At 36.7% G+C, this 22500-nt stretch overlaps 2 protein-coding genes across 23 annotated transcripts in view; one reads left to right on the top strand and one right to left on the bottom strand.

Annotated features, from left to right (window-relative positions):
• LOC144958080 (cytoplasmic dynein 1 intermediate chain 1-like) overlaps nt 1-17729 on the top strand; it is a 49077-nt gene extending 31348 nt beyond the window's left edge. For 12 of the 20 annotated variants that reach the window (XM_078889706.1, XM_078889697.1, XM_078889709.1 and 9 more), the window contains 11 exons: nt 1691-1852; nt 4541-4700; nt 5478-5577; nt 6588-6713; nt 7605-7751; nt 8583-8696; nt 9365-9498; nt 10858-11002; nt 12689-12829; nt 13297-13422; nt 13945-17729. In XM_078889706.1, coding sequence (XP_078745832.1) covers nt 1691-1852; nt 4541-4700; nt 5478-5577; nt 6588-6713; nt 7605-7751; nt 8583-8696; nt 9365-9498; nt 10858-11002; nt 12689-12829; nt 13297-13422; nt 13945-14070 — 1481 coding nt within the window. In that variant the 3' untranslated portion in view covers nt 14071-17729. Of the gene's footprint in view, nt 1-1690; nt 1853-4540; nt 4701-5477; nt 5578-6587; nt 6714-7604; nt 7752-8582; nt 8697-9364; nt 9499-10857; nt 11003-12318; nt 12445-12688; nt 12830-13296; nt 13423-13944 lie in introns of those variants that run through there. The other 8 variants (XM_078889711.1, XM_078889713.1, XM_078889705.1 and 5 more) reach the window with 2 other exon arrangements.
• A 1579-nt stretch (nt 17730-19308) lies between these two features.
• The window catches only part of LOC144958290 (uncharacterized), a 25518-nt gene continuing 22326 nt past the window's right edge, over nt 19309-22500 (bottom strand). For all 3 annotated transcript variants that reach the window (XM_078890163.1, XM_078890164.1, XM_078890165.1), the window contains exon 12: nt 19309-22240. In XM_078890163.1, coding sequence (XP_078746289.1) covers nt 22081-22240 — 160 coding nt within the window. In that variant the 3' untranslated portion in view covers nt 19309-22080. The remainder of the gene's footprint in view (nt 22241-22500) is intronic.

The raw sequence follows: 22500 nt of genomic DNA, 5'->3' as shown, positions 1-22500 counted from the left end.
AGCATGGCGTGTTGCCATACTTAGTACCTTTCAGATACGAACCAAAGACCTCACCTCTGACCTATGCTTGTCCCTGTAGTCAAATGCTCATCAGGTGTTACTTGTGAAATGGCAACGAATAGTCGTAACCATTGCATAAAATTTGTATTGTTCGCAATTTATTATGGGTTGGTTGGATCAATCAAATTGGTGAGCAATATTCACCCCTGTGGTTGACAACAACAAAAAATAATGACTAGATAAACAGGTAGTTTGACACCAACTACGTTCTACTTTCAAAAATGTTATAATTTGTTTTTAAAACCTCACTCAACCCTAACACAGGCTTGTCCACCAGTATGATTTCTCATATTTTCGTACTCTTTTAGATCCAAAATATGGGAATGTTGACTAAAATATGATACACGAGTTTGTAATTAAAAGGAGAAAAAAATTATAAAAGTGGAATAGTTGAAGGTCATTTTGATATAATCTCCACCTTGATGAGAATCTGAGTAGACAGGACAAATGTCATAGGAATTGCAGGACTTTCCTATCCTCTCGCTTGATAAACTTTCCATAATTTCAGTGATTTGAATTTTTGGACGGTTGAAAATACGATTTTTGGGGAATAAATATGATAAAATGACCATAGACGTTTGGAAAAATATGAGAAATCTTTTCAAATAATTGAGGTTGATTGACAAGTCTGCCAACACTGAATGTCTCAGTATTTGACTGTGGTTTCTTTTACCCCATCATTATTTACATTTATCGTAGACAAATTAAAATACATTACTATTAAAACCGCTGTTTAAAATTTTTTGCACGATATTTGTAGTTGAATAAAACTATGCACATGTCTATTTTCTTTTAGATTGGGAGTAAATGAGTCCAAATTAACGAGCTGTAAGATAAGGATCTAAAACAGTGTGTAGAAAACAGAGCCAGACAAAGCAAGACAGAAAAATACAAGAAAAAGAAAAAATCTATCGTAAACAATCAGTCTTACTTGGAAGTGAAGGAAGACTAATTTTGTGGGACAGTTTTTATTTTTGTATTTTTCTTCTCTCCTGCCTCGTCTGACACTGTTTCATACACACTTTTCAGATCTTTAAATGAGTTCATTTGTGACCCAACGTCTTGAAATGGTATTATGTCAGAATGAATAATTAAGAAATTAAGAGCAGGCACTGGTGTAAGATAAAGATCCGACCAAGTGTGTATGAAAGGTGCCAGACAGACAAAGCAAGAATGAAAAATACAAGAAAAAAACCCATCCCAGTCTACTGATTTTTTTGGGATGTTTTTTTTCTTTTTTTGTATTTTTCTTTCTTGCTTTGTCTGGCACCTTTCATACACACTTGGTCAGATCTTTGTGGTAATGAATAGGATGCCCAAAAGTAAATTTAGTATTAAAATGATAAGAAATAAACTTTAAAAAAAAAAAAGGATTTGCAATGTAAGACACTGTTTATTCAACACAATGACATCTAGACCGTAACCCCTAAGGTCATACATGTGTTTTAAGCATAAGGTTTATCCTGACATAATGCTGCCTTGAGACAGCCGGTCATAATTATGATAAGTACCTGAAATGGACCGCATCATGGCTAGGGTTGAGTGAGTTAATTTCTAATGCTATTTATTGCTGATTGTCAAGAATGAGAAGATAGTTGTAGGACAGTCGAGAGAAATTATTAACACACAGTTTTGGTCTATGACAACGCTGATCACACAGATGATGACGCCGACACAGATTCCATGGAGGTCGGAGGTCACCACCACGGCCATCGGATGCCTCACGTGGAGATGGTGAAGCCAGTCACCACCGAGGAGGACAAGAAGAAGGAGCAGGAGGAGAAGGCCAAGGGTGAGTATTTCCTCTGACGTGTCATTTTATTTCTGTGCCAGTTATACTTACTTAATCCTCATCCAGCCATCTGGGTGGGGTTCCTGACCTCCAATAGTGGACAGGGAGGTACATTTGGTGTCTTCTATCCCCCTATATCTGTTTTCCAACATGCTTTCTGTCTTTGTCTTGGAATGAGATTACCTGGTTTAGTCCTGGCTGGGAGGGAAACACTCAAATGCATAGTTATTGTTTTGGGAGATGATATTTTTTTCCTTGTAAATCATCTCTCTGTTATGTATTATTACATTTGTTATTTTGAATGTATAATGTAAACATTTGAGTGTATTCCTCTTTGTTGGATTTTGTGCTTGTGTCTGGATGAGACATATAGGTGATCTCAAACTAAGTACTTTGGTGGTATGCTCTTGGAATCTACATCTGATCCCTATTTGTTCCCAGTTCCCCTTTGTCTTACCTTTTCTTGGGTGCTTTAATTGTAATTCTATAACTTTTAATTATCCCATTTTCTTCCTTTTTGCTGGCGCTGATATGACCTGAATGTGTTGCAAGCGCCGTAAAACCCTTAAAAACAAACAAACAAGATCATCCAGCCATGGGGTGCATAAGGCGTCCACCGAGGACTCCCAATTCTGTCTGTCGGCTACATGGACACAGATATTATTGTAGGTTAGGTAGGTCAGTCTCTTTGGGGGTCCCGATAGCTCAGTTGGTAGAGCACTCGCTTCACACCTTTGTAGATCGATCCCGGGTGCAGTCGAGATTCTTTTCTGACCCAGCAGTGATTAGGTAGCTGGGTCTGTTAGATCTGGTGGAAAGTACTTTGCGATATATACTAGCGTCCTATCCAAAGGGTGGCAAGCAATTGTGCGGCTATGTGGTCTAGTGGTATGACACTCGCTTTCAGATCGGAAGGTCCTGGGTTTGAGCCTCGCTCAGCGCTTAGTTGATTCCTTGGAAAAGGCTCTTTACTCACATTCTCTCACCGTACTCAGGTGTAAAATGATTACCTGGCTGTTAATAGCGTTGTCTCTGCTAATATCGCCTAAAAGGCGTCATGTCTCGTCCTACATATCAAGTGTTGCTGTTGACCAGGGACCCCTTGTAAAGCACTTTGAGCACTTTTAGTGGATATTGCGCTATATAAAGCTCAATTGTCTATTTCCCGCTATAGAAACCGGGATAAACTCCGGCTCCATGGGCCAAACGGCTCTGAAGGACTAAGAAGAAGAGAAGAAGAGAAGAGACCAGCAGCCTCTTTAAGCTCTTTTTATCCACGGATCTTCCCCAGGTTTCTTTGAGTCCGCCTCTTCGCCCTTTGCCGTCATCCCTCGATGGAGTGCAGCTCTTGGCAAAGCAGTTGCCTCCAATCTGGCAACACGTCCTAGCCATCTCCCAGAGATGCCAACCAGTACGGGTTTCCCGTATTCTGTACGGTTTTTCTTCCGAAAAACGGGCATACGGTTTTATCATGAAAAATACGGGATTTGGTTGAAGTGAAAAATCCACGAAATTACGATCACAACACGAAAAGTGTTTTCATGCAGAACTTATTTTCTTTGTGTCTTTCTGTCATTTCTTGAGATAATTTGCCTTGCTATTGTTCGCGTTGATATCAATTTCTGCACGGCGCAGTGAATACAGGTTTTTGTCCTAAAATACAGGTTTTTGGTCTTGAAAATATGGTTTTCAAAAGGCTAGGTTGGCATCTCTGATATCCATCTGCATCTCTTTATAGCTTGGAAAACCCCCCCCCCCCCAAAAACTTTAGCTTTTGTATCTTGCAATATCCACTAAGATCTATGGCAGGTGACTGTGGATGGTGGAGGGATTTCACTGAGAAGAAGTGACCGAGGTTTCCCAGTCATATGACCAGGGAGGTGAAAGGCACTGTCTAGAAAAGTCAAATTCCACTAAATGTGCTCAAAGCAATTTACATGGGGTCTCAAGCTAACAGTGACACTTAACATGTACGAGACATCACGCCTGTCCCATTACAATTATTTTTTTTTTGACAGAGACGATATTGTTGCCAGCCAGGTACTCATTTTACACTTGAGTATGGTGAGATAATTTGAGTAAAGAGCCTTTTCCAAGGACTCAACTTTGCATCGTCCAGAACGAGACATGATCCAAGGACCTACAGGTCTGAGGGCGTGTGCCATACCACTAGACCACAAAGCCGTGCTGTGACAAATTTAGGGAGCAGGCACTGGTGGAAGATAAAAACCTGAAAAGACATAGCAGGGACGATAATAAGGTGACAAGAATTTCATGATAATGATATCTGTTGTTGTTTTTGTTGTTGTTGTTGTTGTTGTTGTTGTTGTTGTTGTTGTTCATCATCATCATCATCTTCTTCTTCTTCTTCTTCTTCTTCTTCTTCTTCTTCTTCTTCTTCTTCTTCTTCTTCTTCTTCTTCTTCTTCTTCTTCTTCTTCTTCTTCTTCTTCTTCTTCTTCTTCTTCTCCTCCTCCTCCTCCTCCTCCTCCTCCTCCTCCTCCTCCACTACCACTACTACTACTACTACTACTACTACTACTACTACTACTACCACTACGATTACTACTACTACTACTACTACTACTACTACTACTACTACTAGTACTACTACTACTATTTCTTCCTCTTCCTCTTCCTCCTCCTATTCCTTATTGTGATGTTATACACACCTTCTACACGTTTCCAGCACGAGAGTTAAGCGAGGAGGAGAAGCAAAAGATCATGATGTCTGAGGATTACCAGAGTTCGATGATGCGGGCAAGTCGAGTCATCCAACGACTGTTGACGACATCAGATTCCGACATCGCCATTGACTACAGTGGGGGTGACAAAGGTGGAAAAGACGAGTGAGTACCACTATTTTTAAAAACCTCACCAAATACTTTATAACACGACAAACAAAAATTAATATTACAGCTTTAAAAAAGAATAAAATACCAAACGGGACTCCAGATATAAAGGCATACGAGAAGAAGAAGAAAAAGAAGACTGATTTATTAATGTGGATGAGAATTTCGATTTTCTGCAGTCTCTTTTTTAAAAATTTGTTAAAAACCTTGAACATGTATATAGGGTAGTAGTAGTAGCGTATGGCTACACCTCCAAATTATGTTTGTCGATCCATGACATCAAGTCATCTCCGGCTCCAAAGATTGTTTCGTACTCCCCTTCTAATTTTGTTACTGGGCATTGCAGGACCAGATGATCGATGGTTTGACGTGCCCCTTTGCAGTATTGGCAGATTGGTGAGTCAATGAGTCTCCATCGAATAGGGTATAGGGTAATATCGTCTAAGCATGCTCAAAGTGCTTTACAAGGAGACCCTAGCCTACAGCAAAACTTAAGTAGGACAAGACATGCCATCTGTCAGGTGATATTATAATTTATTTTCCTGACAGAGCCAATGCTGTTAAAGGCCAGGTACTCATCTTACACCTGAGTACGGTAATAGATTGTGAGTAGAGTGCCTTTTCCAAGGACTCAATTATGCGCGCTCAGAGCAGGACCTTCGAGTCCGAAGGCGAATGTCATGACACACTGTAGTCATATTATTCCTCTGAATCTTGTTTATTTTAGTGGCTTTTCCAAAACTTTTATGGAAACTTCTTTCCTTTTTAATCTAGTGACCTTCTGGCAGGAGAGAAGTTGAAACTTCAACAGGTTTTCTTTGACGAGAGATGGTCCAAGAGAAGAACAATCACCAGCATGGATTGGTCCACTCAGGTATCGGGCAACCAGCCTGTTTGACTTACAAATGTATTATGTTTGAATGCTTGTTGTTTGGGTCTTTATCACTGTAAGTCTATTGAATGCCAGTGTTCCGTATATTTACAGAATTCAGTATATCATAAACCCTCAGTATATCTTCCAATCACCTGCTAAACGGGGGAAAAAGTTAGTACATCATGTCTTTTTACTGGAGTTCAGCACTTATAAATGGGCCACTCAATGTGTTTGGGTCAAAGTTCAGTAAATGTTTGCCTCCTGAATTGGCAATCTTGTAATTGAATGAATGAATGAATGAATGAATGAATGAATGAATGAATGAATGAATGAATGAATGACCAGATGTCGGAAATGTCTTATCACATATCGTCGATGTGATACGAAATTATAATTTCCATAAAGGATCCAAGTTTATCTTATCTTATCATATCTTCTTTCTTATTTTATTTTTTTTCTTCTTTCATCTCTCTTGTCCATTTTTGTTCTGCAAGATGGTGAATGTTGATGTAACCCACATTTTAAAAATTTCATTCAAAGTGAATGTCGATGAAATATTTTAACTGATTTTTTTTTTTCTCTGGTGGAAAGTACTTTGCGATATAGACTAGAATCCCATCCAAAGGGTGCTATTGTCTGTTTTATGCTATAGAAATTAGGATAAACTCCGGCTGCATGGGCCAAATTGGCTGTGCAGGACTACTTACCTTATATAACAACATGGATTACTTTGTTATGATGTCAATCTGCATCTCACTAATTAATACAATAGGGAGTTTATTGTGATAAGGCAGATCTTTCAACAGTTCAGGGAAAAATAATAAATAATAATAATACTAACTGACATTTGAATTGCGCCTTATCCTGATTTCAACATGCGCTTTACTTTCTATAAATAAAAAAAAGAAATACAATGAAAAATAAAAAAGATAAAACTGTCGCAATCCTTGTACATTCATAATGATATAATGTTTTAGTATCACTAAACTGTTAACCCGTGTATCTGCCAGCACCCTGAGTTGATGCTAGCCTCGTACAACGCCAACGAAGATGCACCGAATGACCCCGATGGAGTGGCCCTCATCTGGAATCTCAAATACAAAAATATGGACCCCGAATACATTTTTCACTGTCAGGTGAGGAAAAAGATTATCCTATTTATTTATTTATTTATTTATTTATTTATTTATTTATTTATTTATTTATTTATTTATTTATTTATTTATTTATTTATGTATTTATGTATTTATTTATTTATTTATTTATTTAAGGGGGGACCTGTAGTCAAAATCCTAATATTTACTTTAATGCCCTCATTGTTATTCCATTATTTTTTTTGGACAGATATTGTTAAAATATGATGTGTAAAGCCCCCCAAAAAATTGAAAGTGTTTTTTTTTTTTGGTCAATATATAGGGCTATTTATGCGAAAATATACCTAGAAACCATAAAATTTCTTACGATGATATCTGCGAAACAAGTCATGCAAACTCTTTCAAATTTGCACAAAATATAACTAGTATATAGTCATGCATCGTGATAGAAGCAGATTAATTCATGTTTTTACTGGTTTTTATTGTTTTTTGGTTGACGAAGAAGGTTTTTGGGTCCGAATGGATAAGTCGTAACCCTAGATGGAAACAATGCACATTTTGCTGCTTGAAGCTCAAAGAAATAAATAACAATGATAAGAAGAAATGGAAGCTTCGATGTGGTCTTCGTGGTATGACACTCTCTATCAGATCGGAAGGTCTTGGGTTTGAGCCTTGCTTGGCGCATAGTTCAGTCCTTGGAAAACACTCTACTTACCGTTCTCAGGTGTAAAATGAGTACCTGGCCGTGAACAAGTGTTGTCTCTGACGGAAAAATTGTAATATTGCCTAACAGGCATCATGTCTCGTCCTACATGTTAAATGTTGCTGTTGGTCAGGGGCCCCTTGTAAAGTGCTTTGAGCAAGTTTAGTGGATATTACGCTATATAAAATCTCAAAGCTGAATCTTTTTTTCTTCCTTTCCTTTTCTACCAGTCTTCCGTTCTGTCCACCTGCTTTGCCAAGTTCAACCCGAATGTGTTGATAGGAGGAACGTACTCTGGTCGCATAGTCTTATGGGATAACCGAGTCAACAAACGTACACCCGTACAACGTACTCCCTTGTCTGCCAGCTCTCATACTGTAAGTAGATGTAACTGCTGTCTGCTGGAAAAATACTGTGTGTGTGTCCAGTTATGTTTTCAACTTCACTTTCAATCAAACCAACTTCACTTCCAACAACATTGAATCAAGATCTCAAAAAATATCAAATACATTTAGAAACAAAATCCGAAGAACTGATTTCAACAACACAAGGAAACATCCAATTACCTCAGTACCTTAACACACATGATGGCATTCTAAAGCTAAGATCACTTGCACTAGACAGAGATTTATGGAGGCAGATTACTAATTGGATGATAGAAACAGACGGACAAACTCAAAGTGACGCAAACATTTGCGACAAGCGTCCATAGAGACTGCACAGCCATATTTATTTATTAGTCCATCATACGAGTTGCAACTCCGTGCAGCTGAAGATAATCTGATTGTGGTGCCGACAGATGGACATGCCTAAGTACACGCAGTAGAGATTTAGTTCTGATCCCCTTGTCAACCCAGCAGTGATTGGGTGGCTGGGTCCATTAGATCCTGTCGAAAGTACTCTGCGATAGACTAGTGTCCTATCGAAAAGATAACAAGCAATGGTTATTGTCCATTTCATGCTATAGAAACCAGGATAAACTCCATCTCCATGGGGCTTAATGGCTCTTTTGGTGCAATTTTGAACAAATATTTAGCTTGCCACTATAAGATAATGTAACAGATATTTATGTCTTGTTATTTTTGTTTTTTTAAGAAGAAAAGAAAAAGGATGGGCTTTTGTCATTAAAAAAAAAAAAATGTAATGGATTTTTCAATGAAAAGAAAAAAAAACTGTGAGTTTTGATCTTATTTCCCACCTGCTGCCAGCATCCTGTTTACTGTGTGAACGTGGTCGGTACCCAGAATGCCCACAACCTGATCAGCGTCAGCACCGATGGTAAAGTCTGCTCCTGGAGTCTGGAGATGATGTCCCAGCCACAGGTATGTACAAGACCACCGTAACTACTTTCATCATTTATTTTTTTTAGTTCATAAGTAAAAAGATGATGTAACAAATTAGAGAGCAGGGACTTTTGGATGGACAATTTACAGAGCTGTCAACTTACCGCAAAAAGTGCGGAATTGTACGCATTTTCAGCGATTGTACGCTTGTACGCATTTCCCCCAAGATTGTACCCATTTTCAGTGTATGGAGTCACTTAAGTTTTCTTTAGTTGTAATAGCCTGGATGCTCGTATCGCTGTTATCTTAAGCTTGCTGGATCGTTCAAATTTGTACTCGATACCAATTCATTGCTCTATTATTCTATAGTGAACTGGCTCCTATTGTATTAGTCGGATATCATGACATCGAATATTCATCGTTAGCCCGGAAGTCCGTTTCAAGCTTTTACACTTTTAGGTGTGACTTTATGTAAGTTTACCTTCCTCTTACTTCCACAATGGTTAGTTTCCGTCAATTTCAGGATTGTACCCATTTTTATGAAATCTCCCCCATTTTGAGGTCCCATTGTACACATTCTCATCAGATGGGGTTGGCAGCTCTGAATTTATGCTTCTTCTAATTCTTTACGGGACTACAAATCTTTGACAACACCGAAAACCTAAACCATAAAAACAACAAATTGATTCTTTTTCTGATCCATCCAGGACAGCATGGAGCTCCAAGCCAAACAGTCGAGGCCAGTGGCAGCCACGTGTTTCAGCTTCCTGTCCGGAGACGCCAACAATTTCATTGTAGGGACGGAGGAGTGTGCCGTGTACTCGGCTTGTAGGCATGGAAGGTAAAATTATTCTTACACATTGCTGCTTGAAGCTCGAAGAAATAAATAACAAAAGTCAAATGGAATGGTGTTTTGTTGACAAGGGGGAAACTCGAAACGTCCATATTATCTGTCTTTGTTAATTAAATCAAAGCTTCCATTCCATTTGACTGTTGATATAATATATTCAGAGAAACATTATGATTCAATAACCAGGAAGGACCTTAGATTAGTAAACTTTTAGACTTGAACCAGATGTTATTCTTTACATGGTGAATGGAATTTGGTTGATGTCATGAGTATATTGGACACCAAAATGAAGATAATAGGGATGAATGAATGTGTTATGTCTGATGGTACACTGATGGCTTCCAGGTGATAAAAATGTTAATGAAAGACTTAAACAGTGAGATATAAAATCAAATGGAATTTCATAGCTGGGTCAGGTGACCTTAATGTGAACCTTTGATTGGTCAAACCATGTAGCAATGTACAGATGTTGTTAGAGAGGGGTGGGGGCTGCCTGAAGCCTGGGGATTGGACAAACAAAAAGACGAATGAAAAGGTGACGATGGAAATGCTTAAACATTCAGCTTTATATTTTAAAATTGAGCTTTATATCCACTAAATGTGCTCAAAGCACTTTACAAGGGGTTCCTGGTCAACAGCAACATTTAATATGTAGGACGGGACATGCGCCTGTTAGGCGATATTACAATGTTTCGGACAAAGACGCCACTGTTGACGGCAAGGTACTCATTTTACACCTGAGTACGGTGAGAGAATGCGAGTAAAGAGCCTTTTCCAAGGACTCAACTATGCGCCGAGCGCGAGGCTCGAACCCGGGACCTTTCCGATCCGAAAGCGAGTGTCATACCACTAGACCACATAGCCACACATTACAGACAATGCTGATGAGAACGATCCAAAAACCAAGGTATGGCACGATGAGGAATGTCCATGATCTGTACTGGTCCCATCCCAAGCCTTTCCAGTTTTCACATTTTCGTTAGTATTTTTAGATGTTACTAGTTCTCTATTAAATAATAACGTGAAGTTGAATGTAAGCTTCAATTTAATTACAAAAACAGATCAAATGAACGTGTCGGGTTTCCCCTTTATCAACAAAACAGGATGATTGAAACACCACAGATGAATGAGATGATGTGGTAGTGGCGTCGTAACTACGCCACTACCACATCATCTCATTCATCTGTGGTGTTTCAATCATCCTGTTTTGTTGATAAAGGGGAAACCTGAAACGTTCATTTGATCTGTTTTTGTAATTGAATTGAAGCTTACATTCACCTTCACGTTATTATTTATTTCTTCGAGCTTCGAGCAGCAACATTTACACTAGTTCTCTATCCCATCTTGCAGCAAAGCCGGCATCAACGAGGCCTATGAGGGCCACCAAGGCCCCGTCACCAGCATCAACACTCACAAAGTGCCAGGTCAGATTGACTTCTCCCCGTACTTCCTGACCTCTTCCTTTGATTGGACCGTCAAGCTATGGAGCATTAAGGTGAAGGTCGTCAATATATTGTCTCTTACTGTCATGGTGGCTGGGGGGTCACGTGATGTCTCTTCTATCCCCTTATATCTGTTTTCCGGGTTGCTTTCTTTGTCTTTGTCTTGGAATGAGATCTTTCTTGGTTAAGTCCTGGCCCTGGCCCTTATTATCGTTATCATTATTATTATTATTATTATTATTATTATTATTATTATTATTATTATTATCATTATTGTATATTATTATTATTATTATTATTATTATTATTATTATTATTATTATTTATTATTATTATTATTTATTATTATTATTATCATTATCATTATCATTATTATTATCATTATTATTATTATTATTATTATCATTATTATTATCATTATCATTATTATTATTATCATTATCATTATTATTATTATTATTATTATTATTATTATTATTATTATTATATTATCATCATTATCATTATCATTATTATTATCATTATCATTATTATTATTATTATTATTATTATTATTATTATTATTATTATTATTATTATTATTATTATCATTATTATTATTAGTATTATCATTATTATCATTATTATTATTATTATTATTATTATTATATTATTATTATTATTATTATTATTATTATTATTATTAGTTATGTTTTCTGTTTTGGATGTATTCTGTAAAATTTGAGTGTTTCTCTCAGTGGGATCCTGTGCTGGTGTCTGGATGAGTCTTTTACTTTTAAGTGATCTCATACTAGTTTGATAGTGTGCTCTTTAAATCTACATCTGTTTCCTATTTGAACCAATTCCCCTTTTTCTTACTTTTACTTGGGTGTTTTAATTGTAATTCTAGAACTTTTTTTTTTACTATTCCATTTTCTTCCTTTTTACTGGCGCTGATATGACCTAAATGTGACGCAAGTGTAAAACTCTTCAAAAACTAGACTGTCAAGATGACTTTTTTTACTTGATCCATGGAATTGAAAATGGAAAAAGATTTAAATGATCATATGTGCAAAGTTTCACATTTTTATAGTTTAATAAACAACGTTCATGATCAAAGATCTGAAATAGCGTGTATAAAACAGTACCAGGCATCATGTCTTGTCCTACTTGTTAAGTGTTGCTGTTCGTTTTGGACCCCTTGTAAAGTGCTCAGAGCATGTTTAGTGGATATTGCGCTATATAAAAACTCTATTTTTTGGGGGTTGTTCTTTTTTGTTAACTCATAAAATTAAAATGCAAAGAGACAATTAATTTTCTTTTGGCTCATTTACTAAAACGACAACATTTGATTCAACTTCTGGCTATCATTCTTTTGTTTCTCAAACAGCAACCCTACTACATCCACTCTTTTGTTTCTCAAATAGCAACCCTACTACATCCACTCTTTTGTTTCTCAAATAGCAACCCTACTACATCCACTCTTTTGTTTCTCAAATAGCAACCCTACTACATCCACTCTTTTGTTTCTCAAATAGCAACCCTACTACATCCACTCTTTTGTTTCTCAAACAGCAACCCTACTACATCCACTCTTTTGTTTTTCAAACAGCAACCCTACTACATCCACTCTTTTGTTTCTCAACCAGCAACCCTACTACATCCACTCTTTTGTTTGTCAAACAGCAACCCTACTACATCCACTCTTTTGTTTCTCAAATAGCAACCCTACTACATCCACTCTTTTGTTTCTCAAACAGCAACCCTACTACATCCACTCATTTGAAGACAACAGTGACTACGTGTACGACGTCCAATGGTCCCCCATCCACCCAGCCCTCTTTGCCAGCGTCGACGGGGAAGGTAGAGTGGATATTTGGAATCTCAACAGCGAGACAGAGGTGAGGAAAAGATGTCTTGTATTTTACTGACGATTATGTCCAATCACCTCTTCTAGCCACCGCTCAAGTAACTGAATTTTAGATAGAGGTTGTTTTTGTTTTGTTGTTTTTCAAACTTGGTAAAACCTATTTCTAACATGAAAAGTGATTTAAGATTTTTACAGATGTACCCAAAGTGAGCAATGGGGTGCGACGTTTCTTGCTTAAGGTTAAAAATGTGATGCTTACTTTGAGGTGCTGTACTGTGTTTGATGCCTGGGTCATTCCGGTCATCCTTTGGACTAGACCCTAGAGACATAATCCCTCTTGGGGTTGAATAAAGGGAATTTTAATTATATTCATTTTTAATTTAAAAAATAAATTTTTAAAGATATATTTTTATATCATAATGTTTTTATTTCTTTTGATTAAAACATTCTTGCCTTCCCCTCCCTCCACCCACACCAATTTTGTATTTTGCCATCCAGGTCCCCACGGCCTCCATCAACATCGATGGCCGACCGGCCTTGAATCAATGTCGCTGGCACCAGACTGGCCACCAATTGGGTGTCGGAGACAACAACGGACGCATCCACATCTTTGACGTCGGAGAGGTGAGGAGACGTGACGTGTAGCAAATAAAAGTATTCCTTCAGAGCCGTTCGGCCCATGGAGCCCGAATTTATTATCCCGGTTTCTCTTGTGTGAAATGGACAATAGCAACTGCTTACTACTACCCTTTGCATAGGACGCTAGATGCAAAGTATTTTCACCAGGTCTGACAGGCCCGTGCTACCCAATCACAGCTGGATGAACCAAAAGGGGGGGGGGGGGGGTTGTCAGAAAAATCTCAACTTCACCTGGGATTGATCTTGGTCTTTTTGCGTGTAAAGCAAGTGCTCTACCAACTGAGCTACCGTGACCACCTGCAGGAAATAAACTTTTAAAAAATACTGTGCTGTTTTCATTCGTTTACTAATTTTTGAAAAATTTGTCTATTTAAAAAGTGTTTTATTTATTGTTTCATCATGCAGTTTGTGTGAGCTTCACAACTAAAATAATTTTTTAACGGTTTATTTTGTGTGTTTTGTGTATAATTTTTTCATTGTTTACCAACTGTCTTCGTGTATTTGCAGCATATTGCCAACCCCAAGAACGACGAATGGTCCCAGTTTGTCCACACTTTACAGGAACTAAAGCAGAACGCTGCTGAACGGGAGGAGGACTCGTCCTTGGCCAGTGGTAACGTTCCTCAAAGATGAATGTTGTAGGACAAACTATAGATATTGACTGAAATTGGATTGGATTCGAAACATCAAGGTGAAAATGGAAAAGCTTTGGATAAAAACGGTACAAACAATGGACGTTTCTGGTACAAAACCCTTTATCAGCAAAACGAGAATCATCATTTTCGATTTTTATTAAACATATGAGTTAGTGGCTTTTTTTTGCCACTAGAAAAAGCTTATTTCAGGAATGTTTCAAAGAGTGTAAAAGCATTAATAAAATAGATAACATATTATTCCTTGATGTGATCCAAGCAAAAATATGCTTATCTTATCCCAATATTTATCTGTTTGGCGTTAAGTTTATAGTTATTTTAATTTGAATTGACAGCTTAACACATAAGATTTTCACTCTGGGTTTAGCTGAGGGACATTCCGAGATCCAACCTAAAACGTTATGACTTTTTGTTTATCATTAATTGAATCTTGAATCTTTGTAAAGACTAAAATAATCCTGGAATTTAGAACGAATGAAGCATTTAGAAATGTACATATTCATGATATTTTGAGTTGTTGAAATGTGATGTTTTGTTTTGTTGCTATTTTGTGATGAATGAGCGATATTGACGCGGTGGATGTGAAATGATGCTGTTGTCTCTCGAGTCAGAGTGTAGCCTTCGTAAACTTGTAGCCTGGCATGGACTAAAATATGACATCAAAATACAAGTCAGTGACCACAAAAGAAAACAAATCGTGAGTTGTGTTCAATAGTTCAACCAATGGGATCATTTGTTTCCTTTAGCAATACTAACGACAACTCATGAGGCGCTGAAAGAACGGATAACCGATGTCAAAAGACGTCTTAGTGTCAGGCTATAAGTATAAGTTAACGAAAGCTACTGTCAATGTGAATGTGATAAGATTTGACGAGTGTACTTTTATTATTCTTTTGTTTGATATTTTATATTTTCTTAATGTCTGAGATTATTATTAATGAGTCAAAAGTAATTTCTAAGCATCTTTTAAAAAATGCTTGATTGATAAATGCTTGATTGATAAATGATTGATTTGTGAGTTGAAGAAAGTGATTTACAGATCACTGACTATGGATCGTGTTTTAGTTTTTAATTGTCTGTTTTCAAACTCATTCTCTACGTTTTGTTCCCCTTCCTTCACCCCTTCATTTTCATCTCTTAATTATCAAATCTTAGCCTTGTAGTGCAATAATCAATTATCTTGTTCATCAAATTAATTATCATCATTATTTTCTACCTTGTTTTAATCATTTTGTTTTTTGCATGATCTTGATAGAAAGTTGATAAACTCAGATGAAAACTTTCAATGTGAATCAAATTACACCTAATTTGTATGGGAGTGTGAGTTACGTGATAACTGTTATAAAACAAAAGCCTTTTACTTTACGCAGTACGGTATGTATCGTTTTTACTTACTTAATTATCAGAACCAGCGGCCATGCTGAGCTCTAGCCTTTTGGTCTATGTATTGTTTTTTTAAAGCCTTTTTTATCATCTTCTTCAACTTATTTCGTTTTTTTTTTGTCATTGCATTTCTTGAAGAGTTGAAATTAAGGTTGTTTTCCCATAATGTTTCGTATTGCATTTTGTATGGATATACAGTATAATATAAATCACAGTCAAACCTGTTCAAAAACAAATCGTTTGAGATTAGAGTTGAAGTGACGTCTGGTTTTGGTTATGATGACTTAAAAATGATTTTAAAACAGGCTGGATGATGGGACTATTAGGCTCATTCTCTGAGAGATCTTAGAAAAATACGGATATAGGGGTATATCTGTGTTTTTCTAAGATCTCTCGGAGAATGAGCCTTTATTTTAAATTTCTCCAAACTCCAGGCTTTTTGTAAACATTAGTGCTCTTAAATCATCTCTCTGAATGTTTGTGGAGAAAACTCATCTCAAGGTCTCCCTTCTTGTGGCTGATCCGTGGCCTCGAAGACAACTTAAACTGGGAGCCAAGGCTATCAAATTTCAATCTTTTTTGAAACCCACAAGACTTTCCTTCAATTTCCAATTTATTTTAAAAATGATAAATGATGTCTACTTTTCGAATATCAAACTGAAAATAGTCTTGACTTGGACATGGGCTGAGAAATTTGTTTGTTTGTTACTCTTTTGGGGGAATGTGATTTTGAGGCACACACATGTCTAGATTGCTTCTTTGAATGTGAGTGTGAGTCGTTCCTTTTGGTTATATCAGGTGCCCTCATCAAGCCAAGAATGTAGCAGGCCCAGAACTCCAAACCTTTATTATCTTGATAGGGTCATTAGTGTTTTAAATCTTCTTCTTCTTCCAGTGTCATCTCATGGGTTGAGGTCGACTTGAAATGACACGCTAATCTTCCCTGTTGACGGCTTGCTGACTGCATTCGGCTGCCGACAATCCTGTCCATGTCCTCACATCATCTATCCAAGTTCTTGCTGGCCTGCCTCTTCCTCTTTTCCCGTCATTTATACCCTCAAGAATGTCCTTGTTGACAGTTTGATGGCGTCTTAGGTGTCCAAAATACTTAAGTTTTCTTGTTTTTATTACTTTCATTAGGGTCGGTCTGATATCAAGGATGTCACAGACTTCTTGATTTGTTTTCTTTTCTTTCCAACTGATTTTTCCAAGGCGACGGAAAGTGTTTTAAATACAGAGGGATAAATTTCAACACTGATCGTCCCATCATCCAACCCTCTTTAAAATTGTTTTCGTCGTTTGTATGTCCGAAAATGAAGAAGTTTTACTGTTACATGTCAACATCTTCACAATGAAAATCGACATTATAATAAGGCAGATTCAGTTGCAGATATTCATGAACTAAGAAGATATTGCAAGAGTATTGCAGAATTGTGAAGACTTTTCTCTATGAAATGGCGATTGTTACAGCAGATTTGGTTGTAATTGTGCCTACACTGTTTTACACTGATAGATAATACTGTAGTCTGATGTTACACTACAGTATAAATGTAACATGGAAGGGGGTTGTTTTCTTTTTCCTATTTACTCTCCCTATATTTTGACACACTTTTTAATCGTCATAGATTTTTTATGCTATAAATAGAATAAAATTCCCTATTATTTATCTCATGGGCATGTTCTTTTTGAAGGAAGACCAAAATAAACCATTTGACATCAGCTGCTGGACAAGCATTGAAAATCGAACACTGACACAAAATTATACTATTTCAACTGGAAGGTTACAGAACTTTTAACTGTTCGAGAATAGATATGAGCACTAACTTTGTTACCGTCAACTGGGGTGTCTTTGCCTAAAGGGGAAATTTTGCCTCTTGAATTTTGGACCAATAAGAGATTATTTAGTTCTTTCGCAATTATCTTCTTTGATAAAAATTCAAGTCTTTTAACGGATACAACAACTGCAACAAAGCTTTGATAAGTCAAAATGCTCCAAATTCATTGAGGCAAAGTTTCCCCTTGAGGCAAAGTAGCCCCAAGTGACGGTACATAAAGTTATTGTTCTTTGTTTTATATTAAATTGTATAATTTTATATCAATTTTTGCTTGTTAACACAATTTGTTTGTGTTCGTTACTTTTGTTAATACGTATGTTGCTTCAGTCATTTGTTGGGAGAGCTGTGTTTGACTATGTGATTCATTTAATTGAATTGCCTGTTCTACCAATGACTTAATAAATTATTTATGCCACCTCAATTTTTGTGTTTTTTTATTTTATTTTACTTGTTTTCCTTCTCTGCCTTCCTCCTACTGTCTTTATCGAGTACTCACTAGATTCTAGCACACTCTCGTGAGAAGCCAAAAACTGTTCTAGAATCCAAACGTGCCGAAATCTGATACTCATGGGAGGTAATAACTTGTTATATAGATCAAATTCCATCACCCAGCTCCAGTATTCCATATTGTAGAGCGTGTTGGAATTCGGTGCGTTAGAATCCAGGGACCTCCCATAGTGGGCAGGGAGGTTTGCTGTGTCTTCTATTCCCCTGTATCTGTCTTTGACTTGGAATGAAATTATTTAATTTTGTCCTGAACCTGGCCGGAGTCCTTGTCTGGGAGGGAAGCAGTTGACTGTAAAGTTATAGTTTTGGGAGATGATATTTTTTTCCTTGTAAATCATCTCTTTGTTATGTACTGTTATTTTTTTTATTATGAACATATGATGTGTAAACATTGAACTTATTCCTCTTAGTGGGATCTTGTGCTGGTGTCTGGGTGAAACATTTAGGTAATCTCAAAGTACACTGATAGTGTGCTCGTGGAATCCACATCTGTTCCTATTTGTACCATTCCCCTTCGTCTTACTTTTTCCTCAAGTCCTTTTAATTGTATATCTAGAATGGTTTTACTATCCAATTTTGTTCCTTTTTTTAATGGCGCTGATATGACCTAAATGTGTTGCAAGCGTCGTAAAACTGTCAATTGTTTCAAGACCAGATACATCTTCACCAACTCTGAGGATCTTCTACCTATAATCGTTGAACTAGTAGCCTGGTGCTATCCAAGAGGGTGGAGTCAACGAAACAAACCAAACTCTGAATCAGGCACAAATTGATGTGATCAGCAATGCTGCCAGGACCACTACTAAATTCCTAATAACAGAAAATTCATCTATTTTAACTCACTCAATCATAGAGATTTTTGCTACTTTTCAAAACTGGAAAACAATATATAAAAAATGAGCATGTGTGCATAGATAGTTTTATTCAACTACCATTAACATGTAAACATTAAGAATATTAGCTTTGATACTACGCCTATAATTTGTCTCAGAAAAATGTAATGAATAGGCATGGGGTAAAAGGAAACCCGGGTATATTACGGATATAGTCGGTGTTAGGGTTGAGTGAGTTAAGCTACCATCAAACCTCAATTATTCACCACATATTTACTATGTTTTCACACATTTCTCCTCTCCTGTCATGGAGGGGAGGGGATCTCAAAGTCACCGATTAGGGAGCAGGCACTGGTGTAAGATAAAGAGCTGAGAATGTGTGTGTGAAACAGTGCCAGACAAAGCAAAGAGAGAAATACGAGGAAAAAAAATCCCAAAAAATTAGCCTGCCTGGATTGGGATGTTATTTTATTTTATTTATTTTTTTTTTGGTATTTTTCTCTTTTCTGTCTCAAGCACTGCTTCATATACACTTTCTCAGCTCTTTGTGGAGGGAGAGAAAAATAATACCGTATATATCACAATGTCATCTCTATGTCGAGGCCTTAAATCTTCTTATTAGAATAATTATTGATCATAAATTACAAATACAGCGTCTTATTTTCATATTCACGTGTACAATCGTTTATTCAATTCAAATCTACAGTTGAGCTTGTAAAATATATATATACATACATCATGTAAACTTTAACGATATATTATTATTTATTATCACAAACATTTGTACACTTTTGAAAGGCCAAATATGGAACCAAAAAAAAAAAAGATTTCTTTAAAAAATACAAATGAAATTAAAATTCAACTCAATATCGCTTTCTCCAAAGGTGAATGTGAATAAGACCTGGAAACCTGTTCCAAAGCATTGGATAAAAATAAACAAACAGTCAAACAGGCTCTTTTGATGGACATTGACATGCAGACTGTGGGGGAAATGGATAAAGTGAGTCCTAAAGTCTGAAATGCCAGAGAATAATTTCGAGAATAAACCCTGTAAAATAATAATAATGATCATAATAACAATAATAATAATTATGATGATGATGATAATAGCAACAACTGGAAATATCATCACACCAAACTTGAATTAAATCTCTATAAAATAAGTAGAATTGATAGAAAATAATTGTGAAAACATTCAATTCTGTGTGTATTACGTCACAGTGAAGAAATCATGCATGTTTATTTTCTTTTAAAATCCCTTTAAACTACTGAAGAGATTTGAAATGAATAATCCAACCCAAGAGAAGTTTTTCCTGCCTTACCTAAATTTTAAATTTAGAATACAGCACATTCTTTTGAGTTAAGCAAATGTGTAAGAATGAGAATAAAAATAAAAACCAAAGAAGTTTTTGAACCTAATACTCTTCAACAGTCGTAAACGTCACTGCCTTCCTAATGACGCATGGTAACTTAGTAAAAATGGCTCTAAACTATCGGAACAATGGCGGACGCCGTATGAAATATTTCTCCGGCGAGCATAAAAGCGTATCCAGAGGGGGGAAAAAACGTAAATTTGATCATGTTTTGACTTTTACACATTCTGATCACAAGGCATATGAAAAGTTCTAGCCAGCATGAAGAATAAAAAGTAATGATTTTCTTTGTTTAGAACCAAGATGGCCACCGTTGCCGGGCGGCGTGACATCAGACTACTGAATCCAATTGTAAAATCAATTATGTCACGTCTATTACAGTGAAACCCAAATAAAGCCAACGCTCTTAAAGTCAACTTCTGCTTAAAATCAACCCCTCTTGTTTGTCCCAGATTTTCTGTTCTTTTATCTAAGTGTTTTCCATTGATAATGGATAAAGTCGACACATCTTTCTGGTTCAGCAGTGTTGACTTTATTAGGATTCCACTGCATCACTAAGGTAACTTAATAAGAGTTGTATTAGAATCCTTGAGAAAGTTACATTCTAAAAGCTCTTTGTTAACCAAAGGATACTTTATTATGTCAACCTCGATCTATTCAGCTTAAATACTAAATAGAGGAAGTAAGAAAAATAATATATAGAATTAAATTGCTTTCTGTGATTGTCAAAGTGTAACAATCCAACCTTTAACAATGAAACGGACTTTCTTTAAAGTCACCATTTCTCACATTGTTTATCTAATGAATCCATCCATTCCAATCCGATCCAATCCATACTGTTGTAGCTTCAATACTGAAGATAGACACACCATTTGTGTGGTGTGGGATGGTGGTAGTTATGGATCTATATCACAATCCAATCCGATCCAATCCATACTGTTGTAGCTCGAGTTCCAAAGATAGACACACCATTTGTGTGGTGTGGGATGGTGGTAGTTATGGATCTATATCACAATCCAATCCGATCCAATCCATACTGTTGTAGCTTGAGTTCCAAAGATAGACACACCATTTGTGTGGTGTGGGATGGTGGTAGTGTTAGGTTATGGCTCTGTATCACAATGATTCTGCCCTCCTGTCACATAAATGTTTTCTACTAATTGACAAATCAATTTTTCACAACTGTCAGAATTTCTCACGTCCTTGGGGAGAGAGAGAATTCCATAACCGTATTTTATCTTGGAAAAAAGAACAGCATGTGTGAATTCACTCGGGACTGGGGTGGCCGATAGCATCATTCCTTTATTTAATTTAACTGCAGAACCTGTCTTCACACAAGGAGCTGTAAATGCGATGCAGATAGCGCTTCATAAATTCTGCCTGGGCCGTAGTGCGGTCATTATTCTCTTGGTGAAAATTTGAGGATACAATGTTTGATTGGTGTAAAATCAAAAGATTCGTGAGTTAGTGATCGCCATGAAGATAGGGCGTGTGATGAGGTAAGTGATTTGTGAAGGAAATTAAGACAGAGGGATTGGGGATGTTGTGTTGAGGGAAATGGTACATGATGGAAGTGGTAGTTTTTGATAGTTCACCCGAAAAATGAATGTTGATTTAAACAATGTACAAAATAAATTACACCATATTAGTGTTTTGTAAATATCAGCAAATTATTTACAGATCTAACAACTTTAAAGCACTCGACTATCTAAGGAGCTTGAATTATTATAGTATTCTCACCTCTTATGTTGCCTACAATGTTGTTTCCACATTTTCATTCACTCTATCGCCAGGGTAGAATGAAATAACCAAAATCAAAAATGTCATTTCATTCTGCCCTGATGATACAGTGAATGAAACGATGGAAACAATGTTGTAAGCAACATAAGAGGTGTGAATACTATCATTTGTTATGATTTCCATATCTTTCCAATTCAAAACAACTTAATACAATTGTATTCTCGTGACACTCAATTTTTTTGGGGGTTAAAGTCACATTTCTAGTCGCAGTAAGTCTTCATATTGGGCCAAGAAAGTATTTTATAATCATAACGATAACTCAGCTAGCTGGTTTCCACACTTTGTTTGTGTTGGTTTCAGCTTTTACTGGATCTTGTCTTGGTTTCTGTGCTGACAGCTCTGGCTGACTGCTTTCATCAACATCATCATCATTGTCATCATTATCATCATCTTCAGTTGTGTCGTCGTCATCATCGGAACTTCACGTGAAACAGAAACAAAGACAGAAGATATTGAATATATAACGTTGCCTTAAAAAAAGAGTAGCTGGGTCTATTAAATCTGGTGGGAAGTACTTTGCAATAGAGTAACATCCTAACCAAAGGGTAGCACGCTTTTACTATTGTCTATTTCCCACTACTAAAACCGGGATATACTCCAGCTCCATGAGCCTAATGACAATACAGGACAACTTTTTTTAAAGAGAAAGGAATAAACAAAAAATGAATTTTACAAATTC

Source organism: Berghia stephanieae, chromosome 12 (assembly GCF_034508935.2).
Source record: "Berghia stephanieae isolate SIO BIC M18660-M18661 chromosome 12, UCSD_Bste_1.3, whole genome shotgun sequence".
NCBI classification, from domain to species: Eukaryota; Metazoa; Mollusca; class Gastropoda; order Nudibranchia; family Aeolidiidae; genus Berghia; species Berghia stephanieae.
Note: the sequence above shows the minus strand (reverse complement) of the source record. Positions and strands in the feature narration are given on the sequence as shown.